The 25,793-nt window shown below is 37.8% G+C and overlaps 1 protein-coding gene across 5 annotated transcripts in view; it reads left to right on the top strand.

Moving 5' to 3' along the window:
- The window catches only part of SIPA1L1 (signal induced proliferation associated 1 like 1), a 228,730-nt gene that overhangs the window by 134,752 nt on the left and 68,185 nt on the right, over positions 1-25,793 (top strand). For all 5 annotated transcript variants that reach the window (XM_050897053.1, XM_050897056.1, XM_050897054.1 and 2 more), the window contains one exon: positions 15,418-17,238. In XM_050897053.1, the coding sequence (XP_050753010.1) occupies positions 15,741-17,238 (1,498 nt within the window). In that variant the 5' untranslated portion in view covers positions 15,418-15,740. The remainder of the gene's footprint in view (positions 1-15,417; positions 17,239-25,793) is intronic.

Below are 25,793 nucleotides of genomic sequence, written 5' to 3'. Positions count from 1 at the left end.
TAACTCTGTCCCAGCCGAAACCAGGACAGTCATTCATGAGGACTTCCCCTTTCATCTTCTAATGGTCCTTTTTTCTTTCACAGTGTTTAGCAAGTTATCTTATTAGAGGATTTAGGAAGTCAGTCACATATGAAGCAAATGTGTCTCATACTGGATGATTCCTTGAAAGAATTGTAATAGATCTGCAAGGCAGGACTTCTTGCCCCATTACATCATTCTGTTTTGATGTACTAATTTTGGTGAAATGAATTATTGTATTTATTTTTCTTATGTTTAGTTTAACGATCACATAGGAGACTTCCAACAATTTTTCACCAGTCAAGAACATCCTGGGCAATATGAATGTCTTGTGAGAAATCTTGCCCTATGTTATGTTACATTCTGAAGCAGTAATATTTTCAGTTGCTTTCTTGATGCATCTTATCTTTGCAGTATAAAGGAGTATGAACTATATGTAAACAGTCGAATTGTCTCAGGGCTATGAATTCTTAAACTACTTGTCACTCCTGTTAGCTGGTGAGAAAGGATGACTTTCAACTTTTGGCCTATGAACCAAATACAATAGTGTGAGTTGCCCTGAGCAGTTGTTGCCTCTTTTATTAAAGATTAAAATGAATTGGAAACATCTTGTCTGGCTGTAAAAATTCTCTGGTGATTATTTTTACAGCAACAGTTTACAAAGAACAGACACTTAATTATGTATGTGAAGAAGTCTAAAGACTCAAAAATCTGTTTTGCTCCACTGCAGAATTTCTGCCTTCCAGTCATTGTATTTTTTCATTGTATTAAGAAAAAAAAGATTCAACTTTACTCCCTCTTCTGAGGTGATAAACTACTCAAGAGTATCAGAAATTTCATGTGTTTAATTTCAGAGAGAGATTATTTATTCATTCCTCACAGTTTATATGTTTGAAATTTGTAGCTATAGTGATTGCTCATTCTCAGTGGAACTTCTGGCAAGTCTGTATTAAAGTACAGGTGAGCAGAAATTTATCTAAAAGCTTTACTTTGAAGAAAAACAAATATTTTCATTATAAAAGTTAGTATTTTGAAGCACTTCTGTGATCATAGGAATCCATGGTCACCAAGCAGTTTTAAAACTGTGTTTTTATTTTGAGCCCTCTCTCACTACTCAAAAACCAATTTTTTGGCTCACTGAATTTGGTAAATGATGACTGGATGGTTAGGATGAAGGACAAAGTAGAAAAAAGAAAAAAGTATCTGCAGAACTAGCCATACAATGTTTTTAGGTGTAACAGCTTTTTGCTGCGTGTGACCTGCTCCAAATAGATTTGTCTGCTGTAATCTCATTGCTGTGCTCATGGTAGGCTTGAGGGTTAGAGGAGGTTTAGTGAAGGTTACAACCCAAATTGAGCTGATGGGGTCTGATTCCCCTCCCCGCCCCTTCCTCCACCAAACCTCCCCCAAACACATACATGCACATAAGTCAGCTTAGTTACGCTGGCATCTTTGTGTAAAAATCATAGAGACTTAAACTTATGTAGGTATTGAAGAGGATTTCCTTCAGCGAGAGGATAAATTATGTTTTGGGAGCTCTAGTTTCCCCATCTGCTTGGGTTCGTTGTCTATTGGAAATCTCCCTTCTCAACAGGCCTGTGGAAGTTCAGAAATTGCCCCTGCTGGCAGCGAAGGGCTTTGTTCGGTCTCATCTCGCAAGAGACACCTCTCATGTTTCTGCTCAGATTCAAAGGCTGTGGCTTGACACTCTGTGGCTTACTAGTGAAATAACAGTGACACAACAGAGTTCTTAAAAGTATGTGGAATCTGAATTTTAGAAATCTGCTGGTGGTGTTGCTGTCTCTGTGCACTCACAAAGCACTATTTAAGTGTGACATTACTACGTTTGCCTGTGTTCAAACCCCCCATTTTGGGGGTAGGTTTTGGTGAAGGATGCTTGTCAAAATAGCCCCTACACTGCTGCTATTGTAACCAAGGGGAAATTTTGCTTTATGACAAAGACTTAGCAGTGCTAACATCACACTGGTTACTGAATCGGCTACTGAAATTGTCATAAAAGACAAGCATTTTTCTTAAAGGTTGTCCCCAGAAAAAGCTGTGTTCCAGTACAGAAAGATGAGTTGCTTTCAACAGTGATGGATGGTATCACGGAGCAAAGTTTCCTTAATGGAAGGAGGTATAAAATCATTTAGTGTTTACAGGGTGAAATCAAGACCTAATTTATCTTGAAGTGTAACAAGCAGAATGTGGAGCGGAGGTACAATCCTTTTCTGATCAGAAATCTTACCAAGAAATTATTTGCGATGCTTCACAATTGCTGATGTTTTCAAGTAGTTTTCAGATATTGATCTGCCTAACAGATAATATGTGATATCGATAAAATTCCTGTTTCAAAGTAATAGAAGAGTATATAAAAAGCAAAAAAGAAAGTGTTAATGCTTAAGAAAATGCAGCCCTGCGAATTGAAGAAGGCACATTTGGCTCCAAAGTACTGTTTGTGTTACTAAAAACTCCTGAGAAATCCTAGCAGGGCCTTCAGCTTGTGAACAGGAGATGTGGCTCCAGCTGGTGCAGTGGGAATCATTTCAAGTCTGTGTGAGCAGGGAGGTGCATTAGCCTTCAAAGTCTGCTTTCTGTAGAGGCTCTGCAAGGACCTGGGGGTTGCAGTGGCAAGCGGAGCTGAGGAGGATTCTGCAGGTGTCACCATACTTGGCACAGGAATGAGCCTCAGCCTTTATACTGATGGGTGGTTCAAGCCGATTCCTGTGGTTTGAAGTTGGCTATTGTCGTGCATGGCTGGGGAAAGTCGCCCCCCACATGCACAGCTCAAGGGTGAAAACTGGTGCAAGAATGGTATTTCTCTTTTTCAGAAAGGGTTAAGAAACATTCTTGCTGAACTGTTACCAACGTCATTTTATATAATGAACCATAATCAGAAATAGTATGCAAGGCTGATTAAGGCTGTTGATGCAGTGAAACAGGAATACACCCACACATGTACTTTCTGTAGGTAATTTGCTTTTGAAGGTTTAGTATTGGAATCTAAATGATTTCAAATCTGTTTTCATTTTATAAAATGTTTTGCATGCATGTAAACCAGGAGCAGATGCAGATATTTCCTTTTACTGACCATGGCTGGAAAAAAAAAAGTCATGTGAGATGGAAAGGCTTTTGCATCGTACTTCCTTAGTTTTTAATGCAAAAACCTCAAGTAAACACTCTGGACTATGTTTGGGATTCAGTTAGAAAGAGGTAGTTTTATTTTTCTTGTTTCTGCCAGATATTGTAGCCCAATTTACAGAAATGACAGTAAATCTTCTAAAGAATAAATTCACTGGTCTTGGGCTTGAAGGGTAGTTGGTAAAAGACATCTGTGAAACCTGAGGCGTACCTGCATGGACAGGTGGGCAGGTCAGACACACACAAGTTTACTTACGCTTTGAGATAACTAGCAACATCCAACCATCCACCTAAATTTGCCTCTTATGTTTAAAGATGTCTGGATGAAGTGCCAGTACTGCTGGCATATGTGTGCTTGTAATAGACTGATTCTTATTTAAATTGCAAAGTGTGTTTTTTAGGTGTCAGTGCCACCTTGCTTGCTCTTTTCAGTTTCTGTCCTGCTTTGCCAGTTTCACTGTCTGGATTCGTGACCGGAATTGCTTATGTTGCTTCTCCCTGGTATTGCAGTTTGGTGTAGGTCGCTTCACACAATGGGTTGTGCACATATTTTCACAATCACTCCTTAAGAATTGATGTATATTGCCAGCTACGTATTCTTTTCCCTTTGTAGTTACTGGAGATAACTCCGTGCCTTCAGTGGGTGACTCATACAGCTATCTAAGTACTGCCTATTTGGATGTTTTCAGTTGCTTTTATTATATAGTGTATGTTAGAACTATAGAACATAACGTACCTACGTCATCAAACCAAAGGGTGTCATCTACCTCTTGGTCACTCCTGAGATACCTACACAGGAGAGAATTTCTAAATAATGAAAAACCCTTTCTCAATTTTCTGCATGTGAAGAGTTCTCCCTCTGTTTAAGTCTTCTGAAATCCAACCTGAACACCCACTCATAGCGCAGTGCTCACAAGAAATGAATCAACCAAAATATTTATATCTAGCTTTATTATTTTCTAAACCATAAATGTTGCAATCATGCAGCATGCAGATTTCTGCTGAGTAACTGCATATTTTGGCAGGTATTTTTTTTTTTCTCTTTCCACATTGTTTTATTGACCCTTATTAGGACTTGAAACATTTTACATATAGAATAATAATTTATGTACAACCTCTCTGGCTTTTGTTTTGTGTTCTTGTGTACATTCCCATATGCAAAAGGAGAGTGCCACTGGAATATTCATTCATTTAGCAAAGTACAAGGCTTGTGTAGTTGTACTCTGTTCCCAGCTAGGTTTTTAGAGCTGTTTACTGGTTTATCCATCAGTCTTTTGCATTTCACATTGAAAGCTTCAGATGTCTCTTTCAGTTACTAAGGTAATATCATTAACGGGTGCAACACACTCATCTTGATCACCAGATGCCTAGTGCTCAGAAATTCATTTCAGTTGTTTACAGATCCCATCCGTATTTTTCTGATAGATTTTCATACCCAAAAAATTGGTGAATGCTTGCTTAAAACAGTGTGTCTTTTAGTCTTAATTTTAAAGGATGTTGGAAGAATCTATAGGAAAATTAACAAGAAAAGCTATATAGAGTCCTACATGGAGGTTGAGCTGTTTATTCCTTTATAGCCATAAAGATGGTATGTTGGAAAATAAATGTCTAATACATGTGGTTGTCAACGGACAAAAAGCTCTTTATATGTGTTTTCTCAAAAATAGCAAAATGAATTATCCCCAGGGATCTCTGATGTCACGCCTGCTTATGTTATATAAGAGTTAGAAGCCTAAAAGCTTTTTTTTTCTGGTGGATTTATGGTGCCTCATAAGTTTGGATATACACAGCATATGTGTCAAATTGTAACCTGAGATGGTTTTCCTTTTTGGTCTGTGGGATGATCCCCATGCTTAGCTCTGAATGAAACCAAACACAGTAAATAAATGTATTCCTTGGACAAAAATCACAACCTTTTTAGTTTAGGAATATCCATTGTATCGGAGGACTGAGAGGGCTTGCCATAAGCACCGCTCAAAGAATATGTAGTGACTTACTGAATCGGTTGCCATGCCTTCTATGTGAACAATTTAATTGTCTGAAGAAAAATGTTATTTCATCTGGTTATAGTTTTTATTTGCATGTATGCATAAAGTAGACTTCAGAAAACACAAAACGTGGCTCCAGAAAGAAGACTGCACCCAGTGTTCGGTTTCCCCCTTTGGAGTGGAGTATATTGGAGAAATTCAGCATACAGTAATCCATCAACATCAGTAAAATACTGGTCTAGATGTTTGCTAGTGGTAGTGACTTAGAATCCTTTGCAAATTAATACATAACTAATTTTGAAGCCTGTTTCAGTGTTCCACTGAAAGGACACTAGAGTCTGGCTTGTAAGTGGGATTTCATGTTTGTGAGTTAAATAATTGCAGGCAAAGTGTGAAACTGATGGTCTAAGAGAAAAATTAAAAGAATGGAAAACATGAGAAAGTGAAGAGTTGCTGGAAGTTATTCTTGCTTTCATATAAAATCTGTTGCTTACTAATTTTTGGTTTTATCTTCTAAGATCAGTATCTAAATAAGAACACAGTTACAACTTTTTTCTTTAAACCCTTTCTTTTTACCTACTTTTATTATTAAAGGGGTTTTCTTTTGGTTTTTTATTCTACACTTTTAAATTAAGTTCTTTACACTGATATACTAGTATTCTTTTGAGGGCTTAAAAGTATAGTAATACAAAACTTGTCATTTAAAAAAAGTAAATTGGCATATTGTTGAAAAGAATATTACTGAGTTTTCAGGTTTTTTCCCCAAAGGATTTATAGTGGAAGGCTGTGGAGGGTTCAGCTGAGTGCATTTCAATTTGAATGTTCCAGTTGTCCACAATCATTTAAAAAAAAAAAAAAAAATTCCAAAATATTGTCCAAGTTTTTGCTTACAAGTCTGTATCTTCCTTTAAGGTTTTTAATTGACTTCCTTTCTTGGTGTTGCACGCTTGGCTGTATGTGGCAGTCACTTGAAACAGAAGCCACTGTACTTCTTGCAAGGATTATTTGAGGATTATGTGCTTCCTTCTCTGTTCGAACATGTGAACTGTTAAAAGGATCTCTCTCTTACTCTCTGTAGCCCTTGTATGACTTCATAGTCTGGACTATGATTTTGGGTATCGTTATTTTTATGCTGTCTTTACTTGACCGAAGTTTGAATAATCTGAATACCTAATATATTTCTGCTGTGGAGCCTGTCCCAGGTTATTGGGTTCTGTAATTCAAAATTTCCTGTAGAAACATGTGATGAAAATTCAGTGGTGTTAGGTTTAAATTTGTTTGCTTTTCTTCATATAACAGTAGTGAATGCAGATTCATTAAGCATGTAAACCATTAGTAGTTGTGGAAACTATTGTTTAAATGACATGAGGATTAATTAGAATGTTTGCTTATGTTATATGTATGTACTTCTGTCTAGAGTATTCTCAAACTTGCTTTTGAGATAGCATTAACATCTTGTGTAAATATATATAGATATATGTATACAAAAATATACATAGTATATATACCTACACACAAAGGCAAAACACCTTTTTTAGGGGAAAGTAACTTTGTGTGCTATCATAAAAGAATACCATTTAGATAGACTGGTGGACCTTTTTTTTTTTTTTAAATAGGTTGGGGGGAACCTTTTTTTAGCTGTGTACTTTCAAAATACTGTATTTCAGTAATAGCTTGAACTTGTTTTTCACTTTACAAACATAGTGCTTGATTTTATCTGTGTAACTTCCAGTTGCTTTCTGTTGGTTTTTCTAATATCCAGGAACTGTAATAGGCTCGAGTAGTGATCTGCTTTGTATTTTCAGGTCAGTAGATAAGGAAGCAAATTCACTGAACACCTATTAGTTATTTGGAAGCTTGAAAAAATGATCTTTTGCTTGATGAGATGCTCCGCTGTCTTTTGAGTGGCTTTTGTTGAGAGAGCAAACTGAGGTCTGAAATTCAAATCTGACAGTGTTTGTTCTACTCTGTTGGGGGCCGTGGCCAAACAGGCTGCATGGCAGAAGGGTCCCTGGGTTGAGAGGGGGGGATTGTGGAGGGTGATAGCCGAGAGTGCCAGCAGTTGTCTTAGAGGGAAAAGATAGCATGTGGCTGGCTCCTGAGGGGGCCCGCGGCACAGGCGAAGGAGTGATGGTGATGCAGGAATCAGGAACACCTCATGTGGGCACCTAGTAATAAACTCCCTGCTCCTAATTCTCATCTCCAGAGCTGCAGCAGTACCTTTAAAGTGGGAGCAGTAGCTGCAGGAGCATGTTCAGGAATGTGTGTGAATATGAAACGCTCTCTAGATGGTTAATATGGGGGTTGTTGGAAATAAAAGCCTATTAATTTTAGGTAAAATTTAACTTTCACTTCTGAAAAGCTGCTTTTCTTTCTCCCTTAAACACATGACTGTGTGATCAATCAGCCTATGGAGGAACGGTACTCTGTGGAGGTTTGGGAGCTGGATTACTTTCATGAAGACAGCAGAACGGCTCCTTGCAATTCTCTTGCCAAATGATGAGTTTAGGGAGAAGCAACTGCAGTGATAGAGCAAAGGAATAAAATGGTGTTGGGAAAAATTCTTAAACACTAGCAAAATGATGGGTTTATATTTTTTAATAATCCTATTATCCAATTAGTGACACAATCTCAAAAAAAGCTAGCTTTGAGTTGCAATCCAGACTACTTAGAAGCAACTGGAAGTTTAGAGGTAGTAGGTGAAACACCCTCTTTCCCCCTCTTCCAAACTGAGGTCTCTCACTCAACTCTGATGTTTGTGGGATGTAATGAGACATGTGGTGATGACTACAGGCACTAGCGTGCCAAGTGTGGCCAGCAGGAATGTAGCTGGCGGTGCAGCACAGAGACCACAGGCTGAGCTCTATCTTTGTATTGGTACCAAAGTTATGCTGGAAACAAACTTGTGGCTGGGCTGGAGGAGGAGGAGGGCAGCGTACGAGCCTTTCTGCTATGGAAGTATGAGCAAGGATGCAAACCTCAGGAAAGCGCATCCGTGGTGCTTACTGTAATGTACGACAATTACGCTGAGCTGTACCCATACCAGCAAGTATCAGCCCATTTCCTTTGGGGTTTGTTTCTTGGTCTGGTTTTTTTTTTGTGTTTGGTTTTGGTTTGTGACTACTCATAGGTCAGAGTCTCGCAGTGTCAGAAGTTAGTCATTGATTAACTCAGGCACTTTGCAGATAAGTAACTTTTACAAGAGTCCACACACCAGAGAGAGCAGTCTTTGTTTCTGGAACCATTACCCAGGGATGCAATATATCAACAGCTAGAAACTGAAAAAGAAACACAGAAGAGAAACATCCCTTTAAAAAAAGAAAGGGATGGGGGGGTGTAAGTGGAACTCTCTTTTGTAGCTGCTAAAAATTTACTTTCTTGAGAGATGGTATCTGGGAGCTAGAATATTTTGCTCTTGTGTTTTGGCACTGGTTTAGAGTTGTTTTCTAGAGAGCAAGCGCTGCTATCAAAAACAAACTATTGCTGTTAACAGTCTCATTCCAGGAATAGAATACAGTATAGCATACAGTAAGACTTGTCAGCGTCTTTTTTCAGATCCTGTAAGTTAGCTTCCAGGAAAGGGATTCTGCATTTAATTAACTAAATGAGTGACACTGGTACCAAAATGGAACATAAGTGTTGAAGTGGGAATGACCACATGCAGTGCCTTTTCTCTCTCTCCCGCTCTGTCTCAGTTAAAAGGAGTTTTAAAGGGTTTGCTTCAGCAACAGTTACTTGTACACTTGAGTATTGTGATATCCTTGTCTTGATTAATGGTTACAAAATTGATGTGAAAACAGAGGACACAATTCTAGCTTGAGAATTGTAGTGTTTACATGGAGAACAATGAGTGGGAGATCATAATAGAGCAAAATGTGCTGAAATGCACAGGTAGGGGATTACTATCCCCTGTGTTCCTATATCCATCTCAATTTGATAGCTTTTATTATGCTTCATTTACCATCCTGTTACGTCATGAACGTTTTACCACTGACTGCAAGCGAGTATGATTATTGAGTGTGACTTCACAGCTTTCTGCACAGGGAGGCCAGCTGGTTGAGCTCTGAGCAGAGCGATGGTTTACGACCGTGGTTAGCAGGGCTCGAAACCTGAGGGACCAAATTCTGCTGAGTGTCGCAGTGCATGAGCTCAATGTCGGCACCCTTCTCTAGTGACCGCACGCCCTCCGGTTGTTTCATCATGTGGCAGAGCAAGCTTGTGTTTGCCTGTAGAAAGGCATACTGCAACAGTACATAAACTGATGGTAGTAATTCACGTTAATTACTATTACATCTTAAAATCAATGTAACCTTGCCTAAGTTCATATATTTTAGCATGAGCTACTTCACCAGAGAATGAAGTTGAGAAAAAAGCACTATTAAATCTCAGCAGATCAGTGCAGGTGATCGTTGTGTATATGACAACAGGTGGTACTCAGTTTCCTTAGAGCAAAGGTTTTCTGAGGATTAAGGAGAAAGGAAACATTCAGAGAAAAAGGCAGAAACACAGACTTGCTGACATGTAGATCAGTGGCAAATTTTGTAGATAACATAAAGGGGGGGGGGGGGGGGGGGGGGGGGGGGGGGGGGAAGAAAAGTTAGGGGAATCTATCTTTCATCCTATGCAGAGCTGACAATTGTCACAAATTCAGTTAACACAAAACCAGCAATTCCTCTAATGGTAACAAAAATAACACTGATAAGCTAGTAAAATACCAAACGCAATTCTTCAGATAGCCTTTCAGTTGATAAAAACTTCCTCTGAAAGATGAACCTTTTAACTTTCCTTCAATTATAATGATGAAAGTAATCCTGGGAAGAAAGGGATAAAGTTAATAATAGGTAACCACATAAAGCCAAGTATTTCTAAAGATTAAATTGAATTTTTCTCCTCTGAGGAATTCATTTTATGAAATTAGACATTATTTTGTACATACAATAACTGAATTGGCTGATAAATGAATATTCCCCCTCTGGGATTTGATCTGTGTTATAATTCAGGTAAGAATTTGTGACACAAATAGATAACTTTTCATATATAACATATTTTTCATTGTTTTAATTTATTTTTCTGGTTTCAGAGGAGCTGCTAGTTTTCAGATTTTTTTGCAATGCCAGTCCTTTTCCCAGTAAAAGTTAATAAGGGTTAGTGTCAGTAACATGTGTGTGTTGCACTGCATTTCCTAAGTTGGCTAAATTTCAGTAAACCCTGTGGAATAGAGATTATTTCATTTACATTTTTAAAAACTACTTGCTGAAAAATATTATTTTGAGCTCCTTATCCTGCAGTTTTCAGTATTTTAAAATATCCCTGGAAATATGTTGCATTTACCATCCTCTATTATATTTTATTGTTTGGGGTGGGGCGGGGGAGTGCTATGGAGGCTTGGCAAAAGTGAGACTTTTCTAGAATTTGAAAACCGATTCCCTCATTCCCAAATTTTTAATTATAAAATGCCACTTTTTAATGAGGGCTGATGGTGAAGTATGAAGTCTTTCCTCTGGAACATGATGAATCATAAATAATTTGGTTCCCCCAAATCTATCTCTGTCAACATCAGATATTAGGATCATTAGCATCTGTGATCCTACAATCTGAAGTCTCAGCATGTTCCCAGCAGATAACAGAGTAATTATTAAGCCTTTTCAAGTAAGACTCGGTTGTGGGTAAAGTCACTACTTTGTAAGGAAAAAGAGCATGATCCCACATAAACTGAATCTAGGAGAAACTGTAATAGAAGGTCTCTGAATTGATGCATCAGGCTTGATCTCCTTTTTTGCATTCATCTGAACAAGTAGATGTTGAATTATCTTATTTGGCTACCTGAATCCAAGATAAAACTCATTAGTGTGCTGTAGTTGAGGTTTTTTTACTATTCTGAGCCGATTTGAGTGAGACATTTCTTCTTAATCAACTGCTTCTATTTACTTCTTTGTAATCCAGAGGCCTCTGGATAAAATCTTGACTGGTGGCTAACCAGTCATGAGGAATAAGAAATCAAGATCTCTTGACTTACCTGCCTTTTAACAATGACGTAGGACTGCAAAACTATCTTGGGATTCATCTACAAGGACCTTTTAAATTTGATCAGAATAGTCCTTTGTCCTACAGCTGGAACCCCAGTTTTGGAGGAGGGAGCAAAGTGATGAAAGAAGTATAAATAGAAAGGAAAAGAATGAAAACAGGTTGGTTTGTAGCTCATTTTGAGTTGAGAATAAACACAGAGTCCTTTGGTGCTGGTAAAAAGCAATGAATAAACTTTGTCCTAAGGATTTGAGACCCATTTTGAACAGATCCTTGGACTGCTTTACTCGTTATTGCATGCAATCTGATAATCTGATAAGCAGACGATTGGTTTTCCAAGCTTGTTCTCTTAACTGGTTTTTAATTGATATAATCAGTACTAAATTTCCATGTACCTCTTTTTGTAGTTGTTGCATATGGTTTTCATTTACAGCTTTTTATATGTAGCCGTTCATCTGAGTATTTTGTTGGCCTCTTCAATAAGTTCAGATGAATTGGAGAAGCATACGTTTTCTTGGTTATGTTCGTTTGTCCTGACCATATTCTGTTCACATAGATATTCATAGCTCTACCTTGAATTATTATTTTTTCTATATTGAAACAGTAATGAAATAGGAATTGTTACTCCTCACAGTTACTGCTCTTGTCTTTAGAAGTAGGTACCATACTGCCTATCTTGCAGTTGTAACTAGTTTTAATAATAACATATTTTGTGTTAGCAATTCTGCTACTTAATATTTAACTTTCTGCAGGTTTTCCAGTTCATAATATCATCTGGTTATTGGTAACTGATGGTGTCGTGGTTTAACCCCAGTCAGCAGCCAAGCACCATGCAGCCGCTCCCCCCCCGCCCCTCAGTGGGATGGGGAGGAGAATCGGGAAAGAAAGTAGAACTTGTGGGTTGAGATAAGAACAGTTTAATAACTAAAGGAAAATATAATACTAACAATAATAATAATGAAATATAATAATAATAATAGTAATGAAAAGGAATATAACCAAAAAAAGAGGGAAAAAAAGGAGAAAAAAAAAAAAGACGCACAATGCAATTGCTCACCACCTGCTGACTGATACCAGAGCCGTGATCCATGCCTCCTGGCCAACTCCCCCCCGTTTATATACTGGGCATGACATTCCATGGTATGGAATATCCCTGTGGTTAGTTCGGGTCAGCTGTCCTGGCTATGCTCCCTCCCAGCTTCTTGCACACCTGCTTGCTGGCAGAGCATGGGAAACTGAAAAATCTTTGGCTTAAGGTAAGCGCTACTTAGCAACAACTAAAACATCAGTGTGTTATCAACATTATTCTCATGCTAAATCCAAAACACAGCACTGTACCAGCTACTAAGAAGAGAGTTAACTGTCCCAGCCGAAACCAGGACAGATGGTCATTTAAATCAAGTGTGATTCACCCTGTCTTTGATGCCATCATGTTTTGCAAGTAATGAATATGAGAAAACGTTAAAGTACAGATTGCCTTTATTGTTCCTTTTCCATTAAATCTTATGACCAGTGTACCCAGGACCTATGCATTAGGAGTTTTTAATGTTATCAAATGTAATGTTTTCACTTTATTTTGATTGCAGCTAATGAAACCTTTTAGATCAGACTGTGAGGTCTCAAATTAGACACCAGGACAGGAAAGTCTAGGGGAACAACTACAGACAGGTAGTTACAGTCTCCCAAAAATTCGATTTATGTAATTTGATTCATGTAAAGATAGACACAGGCAAGGGTGGAGTTTAGTTCCTCAGAGTATGGTATTAACTATTACCTTAATCATTTATTGCCTGTATTCCAGCTGCTATAAAAGATGAAGTAGGACAGCAGCAAAAACCTGCAAAGCATGAAACAGCTGGTCCCCAGAGTGAGACATCCTTAATTCTGAGTCAGGAACAGAGAAAGTATTTCCTTTGGAAAATGTACTGTGTGGTCATGTAACTAATGACTGTACCATACATACAACAGGTCAAGAGTAAGTTCTACAGACCACTTAGTTATATTTTTTTCACATATGATTTTTTTAATCTCTCTCTCTCTCTCTCCTTAATTATTTAGGATTGTTGTCATGGAAATTTTTAAAGGGGAAAAAAAAAATCTGGGGAGTGGAGGGAACTGGTAGCATTTGGATGCTTATATGGTTAACACCAAGCTTGGGAGTTTTTAGAGCTGCTGCATGAACTTCTGCCCTTAAGTTAATGAGAAACTTGTACTAGTAGGTTATCTGTTTCTGTAAGGACCAGCCATTGAGGGGGAGGAGATGTATACTTTGCTTTCAGAGATATTGATGGTGGAAGGGGAATGGTGAGGGACAGAAGTCCTGGGTTTCATTGCAGGCTATGAAGAGGAGCGTGTGCTAGTGGACACTTGTACTTCTGCCTGTTTTGCGTTTGATTCTTCCTTCGCTATCCCTTTTAGCCTGTCTTCTTCCTGCCCTAAATCCTTATCAGTTTTCATTCTGTGTTCCTTCCATTCTGCCTATAAAAGCAAGCCTGTATAGCTCTTTAGAAAGGGCTATGCGGTGTTCCCATTTTGTAGAGCTTATTGCATAAACGATATTTGCTATGGCACCATTGAAAAGCATAGAGAGAACGTTAGGTTATGTGATGGTGCACAGTATTTGGATTTTTCCTTCCTTGATCTGATTTGTGCACGAAGTTGTTTCACCAGCTTGATCAGTTCTTAGACTGGAGAGTGTTTGAAATTTGTAAAAAGTTACAGCTGAAAATTCAGTAGTTTTGCAACAGCTGCATGGATAGACTGCCTTTCTAAAGTTATTATATAGGTAGAAAAAACCTATTGTTTCAGCAGTATCATTATAGCAGAATTACAAGGAAAGTAACTGCGCTTTAACACGTAAATGGCTGTGCAATTACAATAATACCCTAGATCACTTGCACTGTTCTTATGTGTGATGCAGTCAGCTTTCATTTTAAATATTCCTTATGTATTCAGCTTTACATAAATAGCAGCTATTTCAAAGAGGTGCTGTCTGTGGCAAGTGAAGTTAAAACATGCCGCTTTTGGAGGCAGAAAGTGCCCTGGCTTGATATTTAATTAGTGTGGAGCGAAGTACTCCATAGTTGTGAGAAGAGACTGCAGAAAGTACTAGTTTCCCTGGAGGCATCAGAAAGTCTTGATTCGTAGACAATACTGTATTGTCAACGCGGTGCTGGTTCAGCAGCATCTCTCTGCACACATTTGGCAAATATTTAAAGGCCTCATTTTGTGTAATTGGTTCAGCTTTTGAAAATTATTAACTTTTGTGTTAAAGGATGTACACAGCAGTGCAAGATTTTATCTTGACAATCTCATGCTTCTGTCTTCTACCAGCAAGGATGTATTTGTGGATTATTTTTTTTAGCTTCTCAAAGGGTAGTATAGTAAATGCTTTGTAATGACTTTGGTACTGATGAGGTATAGGAAAGCATTTCATTTCCACGGCTTTGTAAAGCTGGATTATAACAGGAGCTGTGGCAGACAATATTTTATTAGCCAGGGAAATAAATGGAACTTTTCATATCAAGTTATTTAAAAGTATGTGTTTATATTTAGCTTTAGTCTTTTTATATGTTGTGAAATCTGGGCAGAGGTGATCCATGCTTTCTGGACTATCCAGCTAATCTGCAAATAAGGCTGTGCAAAACATAGAATAAAAGTTATTGACAGCCATTCTCTCCATTATCATTTTGTAATCTTTTTGCTAATTAGCTTCCTTCCTTTTTTTTGTTAGCGTATCATAGTTATTTACATTGATGGAAGAGTTGAATAGGTATTGTTAATATCTAATTGCAACCAAGGATGTATGACTTGTAAATGGTAAATTCTTTAAAGCATTTATAAACAAAATTTGGAGTCCTGATCTGGCTCCTCTATAGTTTCTACAGGAAATGTATGCTGTATGTGTCCTTCAGCTGAGGAAATTAGCTCCCTACTTGTGCTTTGTAAAACTGTCCACTAACCCAACTAAAAACTATCACTAACCAGTTTATAAGGAAAAAAATGTGTTTAGGTGTGGAATCCAAATGTAAAAGTATTTTTTCAGAAGGCAAACCAACAATATCTAGAAAACTCTTCACGACCATATAACACAACTCTGCATTTTTGAGATGATGGTTAACGAGATTTAAAAGCATGTTTGTTAGAAATATTAATTCTGTGTAATAATTACTTTGACAGTTTCAGTTATGAAAAAAGTTATATATTAAATGATTAATGCTTTTATCTCCCTTTTTCTCTATTCTAGGCTTAAAAGAAGCATAAGTGATTGGATTACAACTCTGACATTTTGGAGTGCAAGTGATGTTAAAACAATTTGAATGTATTGGAGCATGGCTACTTCTTAAAATGCAAAAGTTAAAGGAAATTACTGCTTATCAAAACCTACTGAATATCTGAATTTTCTAGACATCCTGCATTTAACTGTGTCCTTAAATGTCCATGATTAAGATCTCATGCAACCGTTGTATATTTTGGAGACTATTCTCCAAAAGAGAACTGTGCATTTAAAAAGCAGAAATGACTGTGTTTTCTCTTGGAACTTACTAAAGGTGAACATACTGAAAGATCATGACCAGCTTGAAGCGGTCCCAGACCGAAAGGGCTGTTGCCACTGGGGTATCAGTCGGAACAGATGGCACCTCAAAAGTCCACTCGGATGACTTTTATATGAGGCGCTTTAGGTCACAGAATGGCAGCTTAGGATCTGCAGTCATGGCGCCAGTTGGACCTCCTCGCAATGAAAGTTCCCATCATGTTACTTCTACCCCTGGAGTCCCTAAAATGGGGGTCAGGGCAAGGATTGCTGATTGGCCCCCAAGGAAGGAGAACATCAAGGAAACAAGCAGATCTAGTCAGGATATTGAAACATCAAGTTGCCTTGACAGCATGTCTTCTAAAAGCAGTCCTGGGAGTCAGGGAAGCTCTGTTAATCTGAATGCTAGTGATTCTGTCATGTTAAAGAGCATCCAGAGCACACTTAAAAACAAGACCAGACAATCTGAGAATCTAGACTCCAGGTTTCTTACACCTGATGGCTATCCCAGTTCCCCAAGGAAAGCTCTTCGCAGAATAAGACAGCGCAGCAACAGCGACATTACCATAAGTGAGCTTGATGTGGATAGTTTTGATGAATGTATTTCACCCACTTTTAAATCTGGACCATCTCTGCACAGGGAGTATGGCAGCACATCTTCCATAGATAAGCAGGGAACTTCAGGGGAAAGTTTTTTTGACTTATTGAAGGGCTATAAAGATGAAAAGTCTGATCAGAGAAGCCCAGCCACAACTAAGCTCAGTGAACTCCTGATTGCCAGTGGAAGCAAGGGTTCAGGATTCTCTCTAGATGTGATAGATGGACCTATTACTCAAAGGGAAAACCTGAGACTCTTTAAGGAAAGGGAGAAGCCACTCAAGAGACGCTCAAAATCAGAGACAGGAGACTCATCCATTTTTCGTAAGCTGCGCAATGCCAAAGGTGAAGGAGAGCTTGGGAAGTCTTCAGATCTTGAAGATAACAGGTCAGAAGATAGTGTCAAGCCTTGGACTTGTCCGAAGTGTTTTGCTCATTATGATGTACAGAGTATTTTATTTGATTTAAATGAAGCTGCAATCAACAGGCATAATGTTATTAAAAGAAGGAACACAACCACAGGTGCATCTGCTGCTGCTGTAGCATCACTTGTCTCTGGACCCTTGTCCCATTCTGCAAGTTTCAATTCTCCAATGGGCAGCACTGAAGACCTGAATTCAAAAGGAAGTCTCAATATGGACCAGGGGGATGATAAAAGCAATGAACTTGTAATGAGTTGTCCTTATTTTCGTAATGAGATTGGTGGGGAAGGGGAGAGGAAGATCAGCCTTTCCAAATCTAATTCAGGTTCCTTCAGTGGATGTGAAAGTGCCTCGTTTGAGTCGACGCTGAGTTCTCATTGCACGAATGCCGGAGTAGCAGTTCTGGAAGTTCCCAAGGAGAATCTGATTTTACATCTAGACAGAGTGAAAAGATACATTGTTGAACATGTAGACCTTGGTGCATATTATTATCGAAAATTCTTCTATCAGAAAGGTAGGTAAATTTTATTTCTCCTTGTGTTTTATTAATGATTTTTTGTTTTACCAACATACAAAATTCAGCTGATGAATAATAGTATTTGCAAGAATTATATTTTTTTTTTTTAATCATCGGTGCTTAAACATGGTATGTTTTACTGATCCATACATGCTGTGTCTAATAGAGTCTTTCACAGTGCTGGAGTAAAAAAATGTTGATGATTTTAGTACTGATATACATAACAGTTAGCAATGGCTACAAATTATAAATGTCTTGAAACACAGCTTTGGTACCTATGGGAGTGGGCAGGGGTTGGCACTTGAAAGATTAAAAAAGAAAATAAAATCCTAAGATACAAGAACTTTCTTCCCTCTACATCAAGACTTGATGTACTAAGGATTTAATGGAATGTGCAGCTTGGAAAGTTAGCATTTACAGTAATCCTTGGACATTTTAATGTCTTAATCATCCATTTCAGAATGTGGAGGGGTTTCTTATTTATTTTAAGTCAATAATATCATATAAATAAAGATAAAAATCTGTCTTCCTCACTATTTTCATTATAGCCGTCATTCTAGAAAGAAAATTCTAATTTGTCAGATTTTGCAGAAAGAAACTATCACTGTATGTACATAACTATATATACACAAACACGTACCTGTGTTGCAATGACAACAATGCATCTGAAAAAAAGAGTACAATTCTCTTATGTCATGGTTCTACTGAAACCAAGGATAATAATTTCCATTGGAGGTAGGCAGGAAAAAAGAGATCAAAGCTTTCTGACCTATAGAAACAACCAAAACCAAAACATTACCCAGATACCCGCCTCACCAAAATGATGCTGGCACTGTGAGATGCATATCTCGCTGTCTGTTCTTCCTGATTCTGAAAATGATCAAAAAGGAGTGCAGGCCAAAGTCCTTTAAAGTTTAAAAGAGTTCTGTCTGCAGGATTGTGTGCCTTGCTATGGTATCTCCTGATGGATAGAATTGGTCTAATGACTCACCCGAAGAGTGCTTGTTCCTTAGCTACCAATGGTCAGGATTGGGTTTCATCTCTTCAGTGAAGGCAGCTCGAAAGAGCTTGTTTCCTGCAGATTAAAGCAACAGGGATGCCTGGTTAAAATAAGTGGATGGTCAGTTCAAAAAAACCTTCAACTTGTTAACTGTGTGTTACAGCTAATCTCATCTCCCGTTTTTCCCTTGCCTAGAAACATGTCCATCTCTTGCCTCTTCTTTGCTGCATTGTCCCTTGGTTGGGTGGCTCTTGTCATGCTTTCCACAGTCTCCTCTTTCTGCAGTCTTTCTAGGGCTGAGAGGTAGCCTTTGCTGCATGGTTTTTGAGAGTGCTGATCCACATCCTTGGGAGAGAAAGGAGTGAGGGAAAAATATTGGTTTCCTGAGAACAGTAAGCCAGATGTGCGATATAGGATGAGGTATGTTTGGAGGCGAGAGCCTGAGATTAGAGACCTTTGCCTGTGATACCTTCCTATCTGTCTCCCTCCGGAACAATTTGATTCCTTATCACCCTGGTGAGTTTTGCAATCAGCAACTGAAAGTGCAGTTTCATGTTACAGCTGACCTGATTTAACAGCATTTCAGTACTAAAAGGGGAAGACTTTATTCCTCTCCCTTCCTTGTACCAGTTCTCTTGTTTTCTGAAAACTTGATAAGCCAGTTCAATTTACTAAGCAAGCAGAAATCTTGCCATCACAATAAATTTGCTCTTTATTGCTTGGTTATTTCTCTCCAGTTTTAGTGAGTCAAATCAGCTTTCCTTGCAGTCAGAGAAGTGCCAAAGCCGGGTGCCAGGTAAGCAATGAGAGTGAACAGCAGAAGAGGAAGGAGATGTGAGTGGGATTTCAGCCCTTAGGTAACAGCAATTTATTAGTTTGGCTTATCCTTAAGGGAAACCTCACCCTCATGCTACTACAATGCCAGTCACCATTATATCTCCATTTCTTTCTAGTCGTAATTAAGATGAATTAGATAAAATTGACATAACCTAGTCCTAAGGGTATTGGTGAGGGGTAACCAGATATAAAAGTGTCAGTATGTGTATGGAGTGAGTTTGGAGGGAGAGAAGCAGCTGTGATTTTTTCCTTAAGCCCTAAAACTGGATTTTAAATTCACTGTGCTCGTGTTCAGTCCAGCAGGCACAAGGCAGCAGTATTATTTCCTACCAGAGATTTTTGTCTGAAAAGAGGTGTACTTCAGAAGCCTCATCAGATATGCCCAAACCCCACAGTTCTGCAAGTACTGAACACATTTTATTGACCACCCAGTATATCGTCTTTCCTCAAGCAAACTTTAGACTAATCTGACAACAATGGGATAGTGATAAAACTTAAAGCAGCAGGGGAAAAAAAAAAAATGAAGGAAGTCAGTTGTAACTGAAAGTTTTTATAACATGAAGCAAGTAATGCTGCAGAAACTTCCTTGTTTGAAGAGGAGGTTGGATCTTTATGATGTTATGAATGGAATAGACAGTGACGAAAGACAATTTCAGTGGGATCAGCTAGTCAAGTCAGCAGGCCTTGGGTAATTTTATAGTCTTAAAAGTATGAAGCAAAGAATTCTGATTCCGCAATGATAACTTTTAAAGATCTCAAACCAGGAAAATTTCACAGAATTGAACTACTGAAGTAATCCTAGAGCTTGTAAAGAATAAAAAGCGATGACCCAGAGAATTGTAATCCTTTAGTTTGTTTTCATTCCAACTTGAAATAACAAAGCAGGTAATTTGGGACTATATCAACAAAGAACTGCCAGTTAAAAATCATTAATGATGCCAGTCAGCATGATTTAATGAAAAGTAGATCTTGTCACAGAAAAAAACCCACACTGTTAATCTTTTCTGTCTTAGAAAAAAAGAAAAAGAATGAAAGCAATTGCACTGATATAGTCCATTTTAATTTCTCCAAGGTAATTTGGTGAGATGCTGATGGTGACGTGACTGAAATCTTTAATTATATGGAAGTAATAGCTCATTCTTTACAGGTATTGTTACTTGGATGATAGATGCCTCTCAAATTTTAGCAGTGTATGGAGGACGTATCAGTGAGCTGGAGTATTACTAACATGGTCCAATTAATTAAAATATCCTGATCTAGTTAGTGTAAAATATTTGCATATGACATTTATGGATGAGTCTTGTATAAGTTCATCAATGAATGCAAATGGATGAGCATTTGTATGTAAAGGAAATACTAAGGTGGAATCAACATATTTGACCCTTTACAGAGCAGTGGTAAAACTATTCATAAATAATATTCTGGCCTGGAGTCCACACTTCTAAATGTGAAAATACTGGTGGAGACAGTTTAGTGGAGGTTAGAAAAATGGTACAGATATTGGGAAAAGAACTTTGGGAACGGTAGTTCCCAAGGTTGGATTCAGCTCTGCTACTTTATATCTGAGCTAATTGTGCAGATTCCCTTTGTACTCAGTGGAGAGAAATGCACCTTGCAGGATGATACAAATTGCAGTCTTCTCTCATTTCACTACGGAAGGCTCATACACAACTAACTCACATGGAGATGTTTATACTTAGAGGAGATGAATGCTACTCTTATATTGCAAAAGATGCTTTTGCAAGGTGACTATTTAAAGGTGTATTTCAAAAGGTATATTTGATAGGAGGACTTCTAATTACAAGTCTTAAGTCTAGACATTTATACACTGAGGTATGTGGTAATGCTAGTGCTAAAAAAAGCGGGGGGGGGAGGAGCCAGCACAAGAACAAATTTGTGGAAGTTGCACAAATTTGACCTTGAAATAAGATTAAGCTTTGAACAAAATGGATAACTATACATGGGAAAAACTTATGAAAGGAAGTTGCTCATTGTTTCAATTTTACATGGCAGTCATGGGTTTTTTTGTATGATGTTTTCCCTTCTCTTAACTTCAATGCCTGAAAGGACAATTTCTGACCTGTTTGAGTTAAGATAACAGGGTCTCTTCTGGCATCTCTGTTTCTTAATCTGATAGAGTCCCTTCTTTTAAGATGTCTCTTTATTGGAGGGGTTTGCAGTTCATATAGTTGTAGTAGGTAGCTGGACAGAGTAAGGCTGGCTTCGGTTCAGTATCGGCGTGCTTCCTCACTTGTGCTATAATGTATATGTGCTTTCAGCTCTTGCTGCTTGGTTGTGTCCAAGGGCAACTTTGTAATCTGGACCCTCTGGAGTGAAATCAGAATACTGGCTGAAATACACACATAAGATCATTAACAACAATAAAAATGTTTCAAAGTGTGCTGGTACTGGGCAAAATTTAAAAAATCTGTGATTATTGAAGTAAAAGATTTTCTCTCTAAACATGGTGCTTTTAGAATTAATCAGAAGGCAGACAGGTTGAACTTGTTCGGCTTTTTTTTCTTTTCTACACAGTGGCACCAAATGTAAGGGCAGGGGGAGGGAAGGGAAGATTTCAAGAAGCTACCTGTCAGTTGTTTTGGGGCTACTTTCTGGACTATTTTTTCCTTGTAGAGCATTCTAACATTTCTGTTTGACCTATGATTGTGATGAGCATAAAACCTTGCAACTGATCGTCTAAGAAAATACGTGTTAAGACAGCTGATAAACTTCAGTTTTGATTAAAAGTGTATTTTTTGACAGAAAGGAGGAACAAGTTGTTCAGGCCTTCTTACTGAAACGTAAGAAAAGTTGTCTCTTTGTGTGAGACAGTGAGATTCTTACTTAAATACATAACTTTCTACCCCCCACAATTCTTTTCGTGCTATCGACCACAATGCTTCAGTTTATTTAAAAAAAAAAAAAAAAAAAGAGGGAGAAGCAAAACTCTTGAACTCGCTGCTTCTGGACATAAAATTGCAGTTCCCAGAGAACGGAAGAGTTGTCTTAGGTCAACCCAAAACTTCTGGTCCTGTCTTCTGGCAAAGGCCAGCAACAGATACTGAAGGAAGAGTAACATTAGGGCAAAGGCATAGCGATACTTTCCGGGTATACTTTGCCAGCCTCTGGAGATGTGTAGATAATGGACTTCTTAAGCTGGTGATAGTATCATTTGTATTTAGTAGTCTTTGGACTTATCTTCCAGGCATTTATCCAGTTGTCTGTTACCCTGAATAAACTTTTAGCATTCACAGTATTCCTGCAGCAGCAAGGAGTTCTGCAGCTTGACTACATTGGTCATAAAGAGCCAATTTTCACGGGCTTTGTCTGCTGGCTTCCGGAATGAAAACTAGGGTCGTCAGATTAAACAGTCTTACTGCTAGGTGAAAAAGTTTGGTTTTCTCACCTTTCCTTGCTATGTGTTATTTTATAAGCCTCAACCACATTATTCCCCTCAATCATGTTCTGTTGCCCTTCTCTGAACCTTTTCCAGTTGAGATCAGGGCACAGTATTTAAGACAGAAGCAAACCGCAGACTTAAGTAGTATTGTAATGTTTTCTGTTTTCTACTTGGAAATTCTGAATGTCTGGCCATAACTTATCATCGAGACGTGAATTTCTTTCCCATACATGGGTAAAAGCTTTGCGTATGTATTCTGGATGAAGGCATATAAATGTTTGTACATTTAGGTAACAGGTTAATTATTAGCAATAAAGTATTTTTGAAGGAGAGCCATGCTTATTAGCCTGTCTATAGCTTGATATTAAAGACTTACTTATTATCAATAATAAAATCATAGGGACAGAAAAATTTGTTTCCATCAGCTTGTCTAAGTGCTGCTTAGAACAGAGCATATTGCTCCAGAGGAGCAGTCTATTCTCTCTGTCCCCCCAGTTGTGTCTGGGAATTATGCTTCTCATGGAAAGAACCGAGAGCATCCATTTAGCTTCAGTCATCATCAGGCAGCAGTCATTAACATTGTTACCATTTAGGACAAATTTGAGTTACTGGCTTAGAATGAAAGACTTGACTGAGAAGTAAATAGTTTCCCGAGCTGTTTTTACAACGAATGAGCTGTTGGTCAGCTTTCCTTTAACTGTTGGCAGCCAGTAAAAAACCCCTTTGCTCTAATGCTTTAAATTGCTGCATATTCCATCCCCAAATCAGTACCTTTCAAGTATGTGGCTAGACTTAAAGAAAACTTACGGTTAACAGTCTGGTCATGAGCAACAGTCTGAAGACATTATAGGACTAAGCTCTAAAAATGCTGCCCTCTTGTTTCCGGAGAACTGCTGGGCAGAGTTTTGCAGTGCTGTAAATGCTGCGGTAGGGTTAGAGGAAAATGCTTGATGCAGAGTTTCATTCTGAAGCAAAATGTCTGGGATTTTTACTTCTAGTCTGATTACACAAAATACATCAATTGAACATGGTATCCAAAGGTAAATATGATAAAAGCACAAAAGAATGTTCTCGCTCAAAATCAAGTGCATTTACTCAGATTTCCTTTGCAAGGGAAATGCGTAAATATCTGCCTGGAAAATTAGTATTTTCACTTAGATTCTTTCACTGGAAGTATCTTTTTGAATTATATGATAAATGTTTAACTATTTTTAAAAGTATGTATAATCTGTTTTAATGACCAGGTACAAGCAATAAATTATTTCTTTTTGGCATGGATTTATAAATTAATTTATGGCTGTTGCTAGTTGTGTCCTGAATGTCTTCTAATTAAATAATTTTTCAACAGTAGTTTAAATGAAATAATGTCAAGCTTGAGAAGTGTTGCTTTCAGTGAGGTTCTGTGTGGGGTGGAGGAAAAAGCTGTCTTCTATGCTGTTCATGTTTGGCATAAAATTCTTGAATTATAGTTGTGAGATAGCCCTTCTTTTTACAATAAAACTCCTAATTAACTACATTATAGACTGGATATTAAGCTTTGTGCACTTAAATTCTGCTACTGCTTTTCCTGCTACAGGAAAGAGAAAATGGTTGGATGCAAGGAAATTCAGGATGTAGTGGAAAATCAGAGATGCAAGAAACTCTGTACCACAGGGAAAAGTAGTCAGATACAGGGGTATATACTGTAGCTTGCAGAATGAATACAGAGGCAGGGTAGAGCAGGAGAATAAAGAGGAACGTAAAGAATTAATGACCCTGTAGTAAATGTGGATAGAGGAGAGGACAATGTGAATAGAAGAGAGAACTGAGGAGGTACACAGGAGAGTGAGAAAGACAATTGCCCAGTGTAGAGTGAAGTGAAAAGATAAAAGACAATTCCTATTAGCAGAGAGTTGTAAAATTCCACACTACTTTGTGCATTTTTCCAAATAAATAGGAGCTAGATAAAAAGCTTAATCAAATGATACAGAATTGTATGTGTATTTTCATGCAGCTTCAGACGTTCCTCTTACCAGCCTTCTTAAATGTGTTTTCAAGATGTAGAATAATTTCTCCGGAGAAAACTCTGTCTGAATTGCAGGCTAGACTGGTTACAAGATACACAAATTTTATCATCTGTACAGTTGTCAGTACAGAAAACTAATGTAATTTTGGACCCTTCTAGTATGTATTACCAACATATCTTTTTTTCTTTAAAATTTTCTATTGTATAAGCAAAGGTATGTCAATGTTGTTAAGTCACTAAGCAGTTTAGTGTGGAGATGGCCAAGCTATCTCAGGTTTTGGAAGCTGCATAATATACTGATAGAAAATAGATCTCACATTCTCAATGACTGTGCTTCTTCTGTATTGACCATCTCTGCCATAAACTGTTTGGTGAGCTGTAAGCACCCTGAAAAAAGCAAGTTACTTAATGGAGGAAGAAGAAGAGCTAGGGTGCTAATAAGATGGTTTGGGTTTTTAAACAACAGAAGATTTCTGGCATTTACAGGGCTCATATCAGTGGAGTAGTGTAAAGATTTAATTAGGCTTATGTGGATGGTCTAATTTATTCATAATTTCCCCGCTCATGACTAATTCAGTCACCCAAAACTTACGCCAATATTTACAGGATATTCCTCAAGATATTAAAAGAATTTTGAATCTTAATTACCTCTGTGCAGAGTATTGGCTTTTGATAACTTGCAGAGGAATTTGATAAAAAACAAGCTTTATAATGCTGCGAGCATGTTTCTTTTATGTATTGCATGCTCTGAAATCTTAAATGGAAAACTTTGAGGAAAGGGTAATAAAATACCAGATACTGGGAAACAGAATAGAGCCCCCAAGGGCTTAAAGGGGTGGACAGCTGTGTGAAGACAAAGGTGTAATTCCAGGGCACAAGTAAGTTCATAAGGACAGAGCACCTACTTGAAAAGCATTTAGTGTGTTGGAGGAAAGTATAGCAAGAACCACTAAGTATAATTTTAAAAAGAAATAGAATAAAAAATGAGGCACTCAAATTTTTAACACAGCAAGTGATTATTCATTGGAAAAATGACTGCCATTCACTTAGGATGGAGTGTATTTCAATATCTATTTTTGTGTCTTTAAAGATGAAGTTCTTGATGATGATATTAAAATATTTTACATTTTATCTCTATAGCAGAATAGCTCATATTAGACTGCTCTTAAAGTTCTTGTTTTAAAGTTCTGGTTGTTTTAAGAATAACAAGTAATCTGTATATAGTAGTTCAGGCAGTATGGTTACATTTCCTTTCAAGGCAGTTACATCTTTTTTTCATTCCACTGAATTTCACATTTCTTGTTTTGAAT

Source organism: Gymnogyps californianus, chromosome 5 (genome assembly GCF_018139145.2).
Source record: "Gymnogyps californianus isolate 813 chromosome 5, ASM1813914v2, whole genome shotgun sequence".
Classification (NCBI taxonomy): domain Eukaryota; kingdom Metazoa; phylum Chordata; class Aves; order Accipitriformes; family Cathartidae; genus Gymnogyps; species Gymnogyps californianus.
Note: the sequence above shows the minus strand (reverse complement) of the source record. Positions and strands in the feature narration are given on the sequence as shown.